At 38.2% G+C, this 15,393-nt stretch overlaps 1 protein-coding gene across 1 annotated transcript in view; it reads right to left on the minus strand.

The window, feature by feature from the left end:
• CFAP47 (cilia and flagella associated protein 47) overlaps positions 1–15,393 on the minus strand; it is a 354,566-nt gene that overhangs the window by 188,913 nt on the left and 150,260 nt on the right. Inside the window, exons 33-34 of the mRNA XM_016216827.2 lie at positions 12,858–13,050; positions 4,667–4,669 (exon numbers count right to left, since the gene is read on the minus strand). Of these exons, the coding sequence (XP_016072313.2) occupies positions 4,667–4,669; positions 12,858–13,050 (196 nt within the window). The remainder of the gene's footprint in view (positions 1–4,666; positions 4,670–12,857; positions 13,051–15,393) is intronic.

Below are 15,393 nucleotides of genomic sequence, written 5' to 3' on the forward strand. Positions count from 1 at the left end.
TTTCCAAAGTGTTTGTACCATTTTACAATCTCTCTAGCAATGTATGAGGTTCTAACTTCTATAAATCCTTGCCAATACTTGTTACAGTCTATATTTCTTTCCTTTCTTCTTTTTTAAATTTTAGTTATCCAAGATGGTGTTAAATACTATCTTATTGTGCTTTTGTTTTACATTTCCTGAATAACTAATTACATGCAGCATCTCTTCATGTGCTCATTGGCCATTTACTTATTTTCTGATTTTGCGAAATGTCTACCCTAATTCTTTGCCCATTTTTTAATTGGTTATTTTTTTGGATAAATCTCATTGGTAATTTTTTTTATGCCTTTATTCATAACAGATAACATAGTACATTTTTAATTGTTTTTAAAATACTTTGGAAATGCAATATGTTTTAGTGCAGAAATCATTTTGCTTCTAAAGGTAGCTTAATTATGAAGAAATGTGAACTGTAAATAATTATAAAATCAACCATAGGTACTAATTATAAAATCAGCCACATGAGATTGATGTAATGTACACAATATATGATAGAACTTACATGTAAGTACAGTTGAAAAGAAAGTAAAATATCTTTTGTACCAAGGTGATAATTAATATTAAGAAAAATTGATTTTAAAAAAATGAAGGTATAAGAAAACATCAAAAAGAAAAAAGAAAATAATTACAGCAGTTGCATATAAGAGAACAGATATAATAATGGGGATATTATGCCAATATATTTTTTTTAATTTAGGTGATATTCATTAAATTCATAAAATGTGTTATAAGACCTCATTCAGAAAATCGAAAATAAATATAATCTTAAAACAATTAAAGAACTAATTTAGTTATTTAAAATCATCCCACAAAGAAATAATAGGTACTGGCAGTTTTACCAATAAATGCTACAATACTTAAGAAACAAGCAAATTCACTCATAGAAATTCCTTCAGTCTGCAAAAGAGAGAATGTTCCCCAAGTAATTGTTGAGGTTTGCATAAAATTAAAACAAAGAATTAAAAAGTACAGAAACAGTTATGAAGTATCACTCAAAAAATTAAAATTTTGTAAACTAATTTTAGCAAGGTATTTTAAAAAATTAGCTATCATGACAAAAATGAATTTGTGCCAAGACTGCAAGGTTACCATACATTTAAAAATTAATTTAACTTACCATATTAAGGCATATATAGTAACTATCCGTTATAAAAAATTCCTAGAAAACTACAGAGAGAATATACATTTTAGAACATAATGAACACAGTGTACAAAATAATCCTATAGTAAATATGAAAGTTAATGATGAAATATTGAATGTACTCTGTTTAGGATTAAGTATGAAAAAGATCAGGTATAATATATGAATGTCTAAGTTAATTCAAGGTTAGAAATAGCCCCTTCATGTCCTCATGTCTCAGTTTCAACCAATACCTTGGGCTTCAAATAGAGTACAAAAAAATACCTCATATGCCAAATTTACCAAGGAAATGTTTTAGACCAGGTTTCACACTCTTAAATACCTCACCCACCTTGAGATTATGAAAAACTCTAAAGCCAAACAAAGCAACTTACTTACAGGGGAGGAGTTAATGGGCCAACCTCAGTTTTTCAAAGCTATTTTACAGGCATGACACTATGGAGTACTGTCCACAGAGTTCAGAGAAAAATAAAGGATAACCCCCCAATTTGATTCTTAGTCAAGATGCCATTCACATATAAATAAACTGAAGATATTTACAAAGAGAACTCAGAGTCTAGAGTCCCTTGAAATGATAATCAGATAAACAAAGTGATTATGAAATCCAGCTAATAGCTAAATCAAAAATAATTAAAAATGGAGACTCCAGATAAACTGACACATTGTTGAACACTGACAGAATAGAAAATGAATATTATAAGTACTGCCAAGGGAGGCATAATAAACCTAACAAAATGATGACACTGAGGCAGGAAAGTGAAAGGAAATAAGAGTTATAATTACCTCATCTGTCACATCAATGATCATCAATGCTGTGTAAAATCAAAACAGGTAGCAACAAAACCAAACCAAGAAAACCTCAGAATTTATAATGTTTTTCATAAATTTCTCCGTGTAAATTTGAGACATATTTTAAGAAATATTATTTCTTGTGGTGGGCAAATATTTATCTTACATGGTATCTCTGCACTATTTAATCCTATTCTCTATTTCTATATTCACACACATTAGAGTTTTTAACCTTTGCACTCTGTATCAGAACCACCTAAAGACCTTTTAAAAGCTGCACGTGTTTAGGCAACACCCCAGTTGGTGATTGGAGATTGCCCTTCAATTGGTCTGGAGTGGGGCATCAGTTATTTTTTTTTTTAATTCTCCAGGTAATTGCAGTGGGCATCCAGGTTTGAAAAGCACCGTGGTGGATGAAAAAAGAAATAAGACACCTCTCTAGATATCAGAAAAGAATTCACAAGAATTGCACAGATCTAACCTAAAGAAGATTCAATGTTTTGAAGAAACAGCATCACATAATGATATTAACTTGAGCCTTCGAGGCAAACTGCTTGAATTCAAATCCCAGCCACACCTTTTCCTAGGAAATTAAATTAACCTCTCTGCTTTAGATTTTCTGTTAATAATAATAATAACAGTTATCAGGTTACATTGCTTGTTTTGAGGATTAAATAAACAAATATATATAAAATTCTTAGTCCTTTAATTGGAATACCACATGCGCTGGCTATTACTGTTATTAATCATCGTTTTGGTGAATGTCCCATTAGAACTGTGGTCTACTATACTGAAGAGATAATAACTGAATCTATTCTAGTCCTATCCCAGGCATGCTTTCCTTCCACAAAGCTGGAAAATTCCTTACTAGTTATTTAGAAATAGACTTGAGTTTCCCTCCTTTCAAAGAACTGAATAATACTTGTGAATCTTTTTTAAGCATTTTGAAAGAAAGCAAAATATTTAAAAAATTCATATGGGATACTAAATGTCTTGGACAGCCTGAAGGTCACTATAACGCTACAGCCAAACTTATGAAATTTTAGATAATACATTAAAAAGATAAGAACTTTCCAAAATGAATTGTCCACACAATAACTGGGCATTATGGAATATGATGATTGGCTGTCTGCCTCGTTCCTTAATCTCCTGTTTACAGTGATATCATAAGCACTGATACTTCTCGGACCATTAGAAACGGTGGCAGTTAGTCCTGTGAGCTTGCCTGGTATTACCAGCTGAGCTTTGGTACTGGTAGGGGCACATCACAGTCTCATAGGACACCAATATCATACAAGGTCACTCTGCCACTGTGATGAAGTGAGACAAAGCAAGAGCATTTCATACTCTTATCTAAGCACAGACAAAAACAAGCTTATTGTATAAAGCACAAATACCAAACACCCCCCTCTCCTGTCTAACATGAGTGACTACTGCTTCTTTACCAATTAAAGAATTAGCCTCACTATAGTCCTCTTTCCGCTAGACAAGATTTATTAAATTACTCAATCCTAGGATTACCAATGTCCCTACCAGCATGCAATCAAGGTGAATCCCTTTCCTTGAACCTTTCCTAAATTTACCTAGTCATTGCACAAATCCCATAACTGTTACCGGAGTAGAGGTCCTTGAGTTCCCCAAGATAGAAATGGAGAGGAAATCCCAGAGAAATTTCCAGGCAGATTTTATTAAGCTTGTGCCAGAGCATAAAGGAGACAGCACAGAGGAAAGGAAGGTCCTCTAAACTGGTTCGGGGCTGGCTGTGCTTGGCTGCTTTTATAAACTGGGGACAAAGCAGGCTTGGTTGAAAAGATGGGCTTTTTGAAAATGGCTTGTGGAAATTTCTATGTCAGGGTAAGAAAAACAAGCGGTTAGAAGGGAGATAAAATTCTACTTTTTTTCTTGGAGCAGGGAGTGGAGGGGTGGTGACATTCTTGCAGTTTGTCCTTCTGGCCACCTCGCCTTAACCTGGCTTCCTGGCCACCCCGTATTTTACCATTCCTGGGCCCAAGTGGCTATACTGTCTCATAAAGTCTTTCATAATAATAACCTTTACTGTGAGACAGCTCATGATTCTCCATAATGTGTTGTCTCCCTTTTTGCAATGAGTACTAAAAGGAATTTGGTGAACTGCAGATGTGTTTCCAGTGGTCTGTGGCTGGAAGGCACTGACACTGAGTAGATTATAAATATGAAAGAGAGAAAAAAATGTGGCCTGGCTGTGGGGGAATTTTTACATAATCCTCCATTTCCCAGCACACATGGCTACTGCCTTGGGTCACCCTGATTTATTAAAGTGCACTGCTAAGCCACTGGAAATGGTTTACCTTTCTGTTATCACATTTGTTTGCCTGCTTGGCATTCCTCACAATTTAGTGCTGAGCTTCCCACTATTCATGACTTCTATATTGACTGACAGTCACCTTCCCAAAGTAAAACACTGATGCAACATTAAAATGTCAGATTACACCATGTCTGTGTACATTTCAATCTTGCAACACTGATGATAAATATTTAATGCTAAACATTAAAGGGCTAATTTGCAACTTCTGGAAAAAACTATAAAGTGCTTCGTAAATAATGACCATTTTTTGGTTTAATGAAGTTGAAAATAAGACACATTAGAAGCAAGCAATGCATGCAAATGTAAGACCTCAACACCACATTAGTTTTAATACCAAATTAACAGGCCAATACAATCTCCCAAATGTATACTCAATATTGTTTATTTGAACAAACTCTTACATAAAAAATGAAATCGGAGGCACCTTTAAACGGTACATAAAAGATAAATTTTTCCAAATATACTACTTATAACTCCGCTCCGTTAAAGAAAATACAAAACAATATTTATTTTTCATTCATAGGAACTACAGTTGTTACTTCATAAAAAAATGTTAAAATAAGCGTAAGTTAGAGACATTATTTGTAGAGCAGAGCTCCTTTGAACGCAGTTCAAAATGTTCCCATTTCAAGATTTTGTTAAAAGTGTAGTTAAATGAAAGTACTTAGTCTTGCCAGGAATTAAATTTACGTCGCAAAATGGTCTGTTGCCGCTCTCACAATCACCGGGTGATTGCAGGCTGATAAAATCCCCATTGGCAGTGAAATGTAGCATTTGAAGCAAAGGGTACAAAGAAATGACATAACTGGTGCTGGATCACAGGCGTGATCCACTGAAGACAATACTGTCACTAAGGGTTAAAATGGTTCATCAGTGAAAAGGACATTAACTATAGTGTTACTGACAAAAGGACTTAAGCACATACAACAAAAGAGGTACTGGGAACAGAAGGGTGAGTGTATAAGAGCAAATGTACCTCCTGGCGAGCACTGAAAAGGTCCCCTATTTACCCGAGACAGCTGTCCACTTCTGGTAAGAAAATTCCTTTTTGACTTTCACAACATTTAGAATAAATACCCACCTGTTATGTTTCTTCAAACAAAGGATGAGTATCTTTTTTTTTTTTTTTTTTAACTGTGGCTCCCAGCAACCATCTATATTTAGGAATTGGAACTTGATCAAACTTTGACTGCCTGGCACCACCATACTCTTGGGCAAATTCGTAGGAAGTCCCGCGTTAAGACACCTCAGTCTGCACTGAGGGCTACCTTCAGGGGTGCTGATCGAAAGCATGCGACCTCTCTGCATTTCAATCCATGCACCTGCTGCTGACAGACCGAACACTCGTTTTACCACAGCAATCGCCTTCTCAGTCATCTCCCATGACTCCCCAAGGGCAACAGAATAAAGTTCCAAAACACGAACTCAAAGTCCCGGATGGCTGGACCCCTGAGCCAGCTGATGGCAGCTTTGCCACTTGACACTCTCCTACATGCTTTCCTCTGTCAACAGCAAAGCTCTCTCACTTGTCACATCCTTCACAGTTCCATCATTGAAAAGAAATTCTAGTGAGAGAAATGTATCAGACCTGTCCTGAGGTGGAGTTGCTGATAAAAAGACCTCAGCAGATATGTAATATGGAAACAACCCATCTTGCTGACTCCACTAAGAAGTTCTCAAAAGTTTCTGGGAAATTCATAAAAAAACTAAAATATTCTTTATTTGTTGTCCCATCAGGGTGATCAAAACAAGCTGTCTGGAGGGACGAACTGCAAGCCTCCAACTGATCGGTTTACCTAGAAAATATGTATGCAAGGCGCCCTGTCTATTCTCTGCAATGTTGTCTCCTTCACCACTGAAAGATAATTTCACAGGGTACAGAATTCTAGGTGGGTTTTTTCTCTCAACACTTTAAATATTTCACTCCACTCTCCTGATTGCATGTTTGCTGAGAAGTTGGGTGTAATTGTTATCTTTGCTCCTCTTTAGGTAAGGTGGGTGTTTTTTTACTTTCCTTTGGCTTCTTTTATGACTTTTTTCTTTATCTTAGGTTTTCTTTATCTACCCAACACAACAGTACTGCACCAAGTTGTACGCATTGTCAGACCTTACCAATGAAGTGGCAGTAAGCAGGGCTCAGAGGTAAAAATCTGGGGGCAATGAGTATGACTTTTTCTAAGTCCAAGTTAACCTACGTGAGCTATTTCACCGAGCTTCTCTTCATGGACCTCCACAGTTACTAACCATGAAAAGCTATACTCAGGTACGTACTGAAGGTGAAAAGTGCCTCCTTCTACCTTAACCATTCAACCTGACCCCCACATTTGCACCTGAAGGTACAAATTGGTCAGCTAATACATATTCAATTATCTGGGAAAGGGTAGAAAAATGTGTAAGACCTGAATGTATCTCTTTATTGGCTCATTTATTCATTCATTTATTTACTCAGACAATATTTGGTATCTATTATTTTTGAGGCACTGTTCTAGGCTCTGAACATACAGCAGTGAACAATAAAACAGACAAGACTGTTCCAGTTAAGAAGCTCACATTCTACTGGAGGAGACAGACTATATATATTATTTAGGAAAAGTGTCATTGAGAAAAATAGAGCATGAAAGTGAAGGACTGACGTATATGCTGTTTTAGAGAGGTTATTGGGAAATTTTCTCAAATAAGGTGATATTTAAGCAGGGACATGAGTGAAGTGGGAAAAGGAATCATAAAGATATTGAGGAAAATAATGCTCAAAGCAGAAAAAATAGAAAGTGCAAAGGCTTTGCAAGGTCATGGGTCTCAGTGGTTTAAAAAACAGCAAAGGGCTATCATACTCATTGGTGAAAAGCTGAAAGCTTTTCCTCTAAGATCAGGAACAATACAAAGGTGCCCACACTATCACCATTTTTATTCAACGAAGTATTGAAACTCCTAGCCACAGCAATTACATAAGAAAAAGAAATACAAGGCATGCAAAACAGAAAGGAAGAAGTAAAACTGCTACCAGAGGAGTACACAACGGAGGATTCCTCCATTGCTCATGGGAGTGCACAGTTCTTGGGGCGCTGCTGAAATAAGCACTTTCAGAAGCCCCCACGGGAGATTGAGAGGTGGCAGAAGACTTTACTGGTGTTGTTATATTCCTAAGTTTTCAATGTCCCATATCCCTTAAGCCAGTCCTGAAAGAGGGGCAGCTGGGAGTTCAGCAAAGCCAAAAGGAGAGTCAGTGTCCAGAGCTTCCGTTCCATGTCCGCAACCCCGGACTCTGTGGGATCTTGCCCCAAGCAGGTCACCTGGTGATCTTTCCAGGTCCAACACAGAGTATCAGTTAATTAAAGTACATTAGCCCATTGTGTGGAACCCCACATGGGCACAGGGGAGCACGCCTCCGCAACAAGAGTCAAAGGAGCTCAGCGGGCCAGAGAGTAAAAACCAAGAGACAAGAGCACGCTGCTTTGTTCAGAAGTTTAAATATTTAGGTTTTGCATGCTTGCAGTGGCCACGCCCATCCTGGCAACTAGTTTGTTCCCAGGTGTGACCCACTGACCGGTAGGCACCTTCCCACATAACTCAGACCTTACTGGGCATGTGTCCAAACTGTCATTGCCCAGTCCCTTCCTCCATCGATCAACAGGGAACACATTCGGAGAGTGTTAAATGCAGCTTTTGGCAAAGCTGCATAAATGCCATGCCTAAATTATCTGGTGTCCCCTTTACTCCTTTCCTATTAAACAATAACCAGGTTATTACAACAGTATCAAAACTGTCACTACTTGCAAATCAAATGATATACATAGAAAACCCTAAAGGCTCTACCAAAAAAGTGCCCAGGAGGTGGGCCTGGCTGGGGGAGGTGCCCTATAATCCCTGCCTCCCCCCCCCCAGACCCCCACTTTTGCCTGCCTTTGTTGAGAAAGCGTCCCAGGGTGCCCTCATCATGGCAAAGGTGAGCTGAGTGAGGGTCTCACTGGCCTTTCCCCACAGCTCCTCCCCGCATGCCAGGGCCCATCCCCGTGGCACCGTCTCCCGCCCACCCAGCCGAGCCCGCACGGTGTGCCGGGAAGAACGCAGCCTTCGCCCCTGTTTATGTCCTTGGGAGGTCTCCCCAGTGGCTTGCCAGGCGGCTCGGGCTTTCATTTCTCTGGTACTTTGCGGTCCTTTCTCGAATCTCCCAGGTATTCAACTTGGGAATGTGGAAGAAGTAGGCCACAGTGCTGCCAGTGATGTCTGTGGTGACTTCTGTCTCGTTTCTGATTTTGTTTATATGGGTCGTTCCCCTTTTTTCCTTAGGGAGTCTAGCCAGGAGTTTGTCAATTTTATTGATCTTTTCAAAGAACCAGCTCTTTGTTTTACTAATTTTTTGTATAGCCTTTTTGTTTTAATTCACTTGATTGTGATTTAATTTGTATTTCCTTTCTTCTGATGACTGTGGGTTGCTTTTGTTCTTCTTTTTCCAGTTCTTTCAGATGCCATGTTAGGTTGTTCACTTGGGATTTCTCTTGTTTCCTGAGATAGGCCTGTGAGGATATAAACTTCCCTCTTATCAGTGCTTTTGCTGCATCCCAGAAGTTTTGATATGTTGTACTGTCATTCTCATTTGCCTCTGCATATCTTTTGATCTCATGTTTTATTTCTCCTTTGACCCAGGCATTTTTTAGTAGTATGCTGTTGAATCTCTGTGGATTTGTGGGTTTCTTTACTACCTTTTTGCAGTTGATTTCTAATTTCAAGGCATCATGGTCAGAGAATATGTTTGATATAATTTCAATCTTCTGGGATTTGTTGATGCTACTTTTGCTACCCAACATATGGTCTGTCCTTGAGAATGTTCCATGTACACTGGGGGAGAATATTACCTGATGTTCTAGGATAAAAGGCTGATATTTCTTTATTGATTTGCTGTTTGATCGATCTGGCTGGAGCTGTCAATGGAGTATTAAGGTACTCAACTATGATTACGTTTTTATCTGTTTCTCCCTTTAGTTCTGTGAGTTTATATATCTCGGTGCTCCCTGGATGGATGCATATATATTAAGAAGTGTTATGTTTTCTTGATGTAGTGTCCCCTTTATCATTCTAAAGTGTCCATGTGTCTCTTGTTATCTTTGTTGACTTGAAATCTATTTTGTCAGATATAAGTATGGCTACACCTGCTTTTCGGTGGATGTTATTTGCTTGGAGAATCATTTTCCACAATTTTACTTTGAATCTACCTTTGCCTTTGCAGTTTAGATGTGTCTCTTGTAGGCAGCATGGGGTTGGGTTCTGTTTTTTGATCCACTCTGCTACTCTGTGCCTCTTTATTGGTGAATTCAAACCATTTACATTTAGAGTAATTATTGATGTATAAGAATTTCCTATAACCATTTTATCTTTTGTTTCCTGGTACCTCTGTGCCTTCATTGGTTCTTTTCCTTTGTACTTTTGTCTGTTGCTTTTGTTTGGTGGTGTTTCATATTTCTTTCCTCTGCATCTTCTTTTTTTAAGCTATGTGTCCTGGTTTGGGGGTTTTTGTGTGTGGTTACCATTAGGTTTATAAAAAATAAAGTTGCATATATATAGTAGTTTTTTTCCTTTTAGGTGCATTTCATGTTCATCCTCCTTTGCTGGCCTAGACTTTTACCCTCTTCCCTTTTATGTTTTTGTTGTCACAAATCATCCCTGTTTATGTTGTAAGTTGTTTTGGTGATCTTACTCACAGTGTTGACCTTATGTTCTTTGTTGCGGATGGAATAACTCCCTTGAGTATTTCCTGCAATGGGGGTTTTCTGGTGATAAAATCTCTCAGCTTCTATATGTCTGGGAATGTCTTTATTTCTCTTTCATACTTAAAGGATAATTTTGCTGGATATATTATTCGTAGCTGTTAATTTCTCTCTTTCAGACGTTGGAATACTTGGCTCTACTCTCTTCTGGCTTGTAGAGTTTCTGCTGAGTAGTCAGATGAAATTCTGATTGATTCTCCTTTGTAGGGCACTTCCTTCTTTTCCCTGGCTGCTTTGAGAATTTGTTCTTTGTCATTAATATTTGACAGTTTTAATACTATGTGCCTTGGAGAGGAGCCTCTTTGGATTGAGGTAACTAGGGGTTCTGTTTGCTTCTTGAATTCGAGGACCTAGTTCTTTTCATAGGTTTGGGAAGTTCTCATCCAGTATTTGTTTGAATAGACTCTCCACTTCCTTCCATGTCTCTTCTTCTGGAATGCCTGTTACACTAATATTGCTTTTTCTGATGGAGTCAGATAATTCTCGTAGAGCTCCTTCATTTTTTTTTTTTTATATTCAGGTCTCTCTCTGCATCATTTCTGGATTCCTACCTTTGATATCACTAATCCCTTCCTGCATCTGGTTGGTTCTATTTTCTATGCTCAGTAGCTCATTCTTAATCTCCTTAAGTGCATGCTACATTTCCAGGATTTCTGATTAGTTCTTTTTTAGTGTTTCAATCTCTTTCGTAAAGTACTCATTTTATTCATTGATTTGTTTTCTGAGTGCATTGAATTGCTTGTCTGTATTTTCTTGCATCTTGTTGAGTATTTTCAGAACTGCAATCTTGAAATCTCTGTCATTTATATCACATATTTCCATGTATTCCAGCTTCCTTTCTGGGGAGTTTTCATTTTCTTTCTGATCATCCTCGCCACTGTGTTTATTCACTGCATTTGCTACTCTTTTGTCTAAGCATCTATGGCCCTTCTATAGCAGTGTTCTCTGAAGAGTTCTTTCTACTATTTTCCAGTAGATGGCGCTGAATCACAAGATTTTTTTTTACCTCTGAGATGTCCCAGACATGACCTCCATGGCTTCTGTAAGACAGTACAGCCTCACTGCTTGGGAGGGGGCTTTGTTTTTCCCTCACCATAACCGCAACCTGGGACCCCTGTGGGATCTTGCCCCAAGCACGCCACCTGGGGATCAGTCACAGAGGGAAACTGCAGTTCTACTGCAATAGCTCTTGGTTTACAGATAATGGGTTCCTAGATCCGACACTGAGGGCAATGGGGATGGAGTTTTGGGAGTCCAAGGAGAGAGAGGGCTCTGTTTTTCCGTTTCTTTGTCTGAAGCACCACCAGTGGACAGCTGAGGGGCAGAATCTGTGCTCTGCCAGGCATGTGCTGGCTTAGTCACTATTCACTCTGCTCTCTCAGCTGAACTGCCCCCCAACACTTGTCTGTTCCTCCTTGCCAAAGAAAGCATCTGCTTCCACCATCTTCCTCCCCCCTCCAGGCAGAGTGTCCAGCTCCCGGCTGCAGAGCTGCATCTGCAAGCCATCTGGGCTTTCCTCCCTTCTGGCCTCCTCATTTATTCCCAGCTGCCCACCTTTAGATGTTTCAATGGAGGGTCTCTCAGGTGTGCCTCTGTACTGAGTAGGGAATTCTTTATTGAATTATAGCTGGCTAACCTGTTGAAATTTCAGGGGGAGAGGCCAAGAGGATCTCTCATTCCGTCATTCCTCTGATGTCACTCCCCAAATACATTTTTATAAGATATGAATCATATTATAGTTTCAAGTTAAACTTTGATATTATCAGTTCCTCAATTAGAAGGTTATAAAATATTCTATATGTACTAATACCAATATATCAATATACCTCTTTCAACCTTGTTTTCACTATGTTTGCTTCACTAATGGCTTTAAGTTCAGTGCAACTGTAATTCAAAGTCTCATTTTAAGCTTCCCTTACTTCCACTCTGAACATGGCAAGATTGTGTGTGCTTGGAAGAGAGGAGCCGAGCTGAAGTCAAAGAAATAACCAACATGAATACTGTCCTCCTCATGTTAATCAATGCTTATGATGAGTAAAAACAATATACTGTTATACTAACAAATTGAATCTTTTTCAGAGAGTTTAATGCTCCTGGGGTAAAAACTTATAGAGCCTCATTCCTCCTCAGGAATCACGGGGTGCCTGCCTGAATAGTGGAGCAGGTCTGTCTATGAACACACTCTTTTCTGAGTATATGGGGTGGGGGCAAAAGTGGGTTTACAGTTCTTCGAAATGGAAATTTATACAATACCTGTAATACAAGATAAACTCTGTTTCACATATGCACACTGTAAATCTACTTTTGTCCCACCCTGTATGGACTTAATATGACCTTACTCCCCCAAATTCATGAAGCATTACTGCACTTAGTGATTTCCAAGGTGATTCACAACAAAATGTAAGATGCTGTCTAGTCAATTCTCACTTGCTCTCAACTAATTACATACAAGGTTTGAGCAGTGTCACCTACATTTAATAGTTTATAGGGCTGAAAATGCCATCAATTATATCAATGCTTTTATTTCTGGAACACATATACATAATTTTTATCATTTATTCTTCCAAATAAGTTGGAAAAGCATCTTTTATTATTTCTGTTTTACATGTAAGAAAACTGATCTTGAAGATGTTAAGGATTAAGGAATACTCTTTTTGCAGAACAGAGCACAAATGCTGTAGTCAAGTCTAAAATCCATGAATTCTGAGCCCAATTCTGCAGCTCCTTCTACACTGTTATACTACAACATGTGATGATTTATTTAAAGAAAAAGAATTCTTACCTTTCTCACAGTTTTTCCATATAACATGCCGGGTATTCTCATAATTCGTGTTCAACCAACTGAGCAGAATTCTTTCAGAATCAGAATATATGTTGCTGGATACAAAACAAGGATTGCCTTTTGGTGAACTCTGCATATATTCCAAGGGCTCATCATTTATTGAATGTGGTACAACCTGGGATAGTATCAGAACCTAAAATTCAACAGAAGAGAAAAAAACTTTTACTAGACCTGAATGTCAAAATAAAAATGCGGAGAGTAAATAAAAGAATATGACAGGTAGAAAAATACAGAAAGGCATCAGTATTTTCTGCTTAATTACATCCTCTTAAGAGTGAAGAACAGATAAAATGACCTCTAACGCCCATTTTAAATTTCCAACTTTTTGCTTCTATAGCATCTAGTCTGTAAGGTACCACACTATGTCATGTGCAAGAAGCAGCTTATTACCTAAGGATTCTGGTCACCAATTTTCAGTGTGTGTGTGGGAGGTGGAGAGTGGAATCTCCATCCCCATACAACCAAGCAATTCTCAAACAGCAGTAGAGCCTCCAACAACTCAATTCTGATATTATCTACCCAGAGACAGTATCAGATTCCACAGGTTGAGGGTTCAGTCCTACAAGACTATGCCCCTCCACTACTTCAGATGCCAATCAAAAGCCTAGAGTGTTACCTATGCTTTCTAACCCATCGACTACCCACTGGAGGTTCCAACGATCCCTTACTTGGCAACTAAGTTCAGACACAGTCACAAGTTCAGCTTGTTATCTATACTTTTGACCAACTAGCTATAAATCAGAGGTTTCAATAATCCCTTGTTGGGTTCCACTAGGAGGTAAAACAGCAAGTTCTAACCCTCTAATCACATGGTTGGTTCCTCTGATAATCAGCCCTCTTAGTTAGGCACTTTCCAAAATCTACCTAATTAACATAACAAAAGACACCTTTTTTTTCACTCATCACTTAGAAAATCCAAAGCATTTTGGAAGCTCTGTGCCAGAAATGAGTATGAAGACCAAATATATATTTGTTATTATAAATCATAATATCACAGTATATAATTACATATATTGAATGTTACCCAATCACTATCATATGCACTTCCAGTTCCACATTAATTTTGCTATTCTATTTGGCTTATTGTTTTTCAATGACAGATTTTTAAAATTATGTGTTATTTTAATCTCTTTTTCCAATTGGCATAGAAAGCACAATTAATTTAAGTAGTAGTCAGCAAAAGTAAGACCAGATTTCATTTTTAGAAGCTTACATTTCCCTTGATCAGATTGTTTAAGTGGAAGGATATAACTAATAAACATTGTTCAAACATACCATAAGTGTTTATCACCATAACAAAACTTCTTGCAGTCATTTATGTCTCAATATTATCAACATCACCAATTTGTTGTAAAGAGAACACAATTTAATTCCACAGAGTAAGAATTATAAAAAGGAAAAAGAAAATAAAGGAAGAGAGACAGCAAAACTGAAAAGAAACATTCCAGTGTGTTCATCAACAGCCCCTATTAAAGAGGAACACAAGGGAACTGATTTGGGGATGAAGATACAAGCTTCGGTTAAGACAGGAGGTAGAGAGAAAGCTCCCAGAAGAGACTAAGGCTACAGGGGAGTTTTCTGACAGTAAAAGACACAGCATCAATCTGAGTGCCCACCAACAGACAAGTGGATAAAAAGCTGTGGTACATAAATACAATAAAATATTTCTCAGCCATAAAAAAAAAAGAATGAAATCTTACCGTTTGCAACAACATGGATGGACCTATAAGTATTATGCTAAGTGAAATAAGTCTGTCAGAGAAAGAAAAATACTATATTATCTCACTTATATGTGAAATCTAAAGAACAGAATAAGCAAGCAAACAAACAAAGAAGATTCATAGACACAGAGGACAGGCTGATGGCTGCCAGAGGGGAGGCGTTCTGGGGACTGGGTTGAGACGTACAGATTGGTAGTTACAAAATGGTCACGGGGATGTAAAGTACAGCACAGGAAATAAAGTCAATAATATTATAACTATATATGGTGCCGGGGGTGTACTGGAAATATTGGGGGGATCACTTTGTAAAGTATGTGCTCATCTAACGACTATGTTGCACACCTGAAACAAGTACAAAATAATATTAAATGTAAACTGTAACTGAAAAAAAATTAAAAATGCAAAAATTTTTCTAAAAATCTGATCACAGCCCGGGCGGGCATGTCTCAGTGGCTGAGCATTGACCTAGGATCCAGGAGATCTCGGTTCGATTCCCGGTCAGGGCTCATGCCCGGGTTGCGGGCTCGATCCCCAGCAGGGGGCGTGAGGGAGGCAGCCGATCAATGACTCTCATCACTGATGTTTCTCTCTCTCTCTCCCTCTCCCTTCCTCTCTCTGAAATCAATAAAGATATATTTTAAAAATAAAAAAATAAAAATCTGATCACAGCCCTAAAGCACTGCACACATCATCCATGGGGGTCACTGCTAGGGGTTCCAGGAAACCTGAGAGGTACCTGTTCCTAATTTAAAGAT

This window comes from Miniopterus natalensis, chromosome X, assembly GCF_054644295.1.
Source record: "Miniopterus natalensis isolate mMinNat1 chromosome X, mMinNat1.hap1, whole genome shotgun sequence".
In the NCBI taxonomy this organism is placed as follows: domain Eukaryota; kingdom Metazoa; phylum Chordata; class Mammalia; order Chiroptera; family Miniopteridae; genus Miniopterus; species Miniopterus natalensis.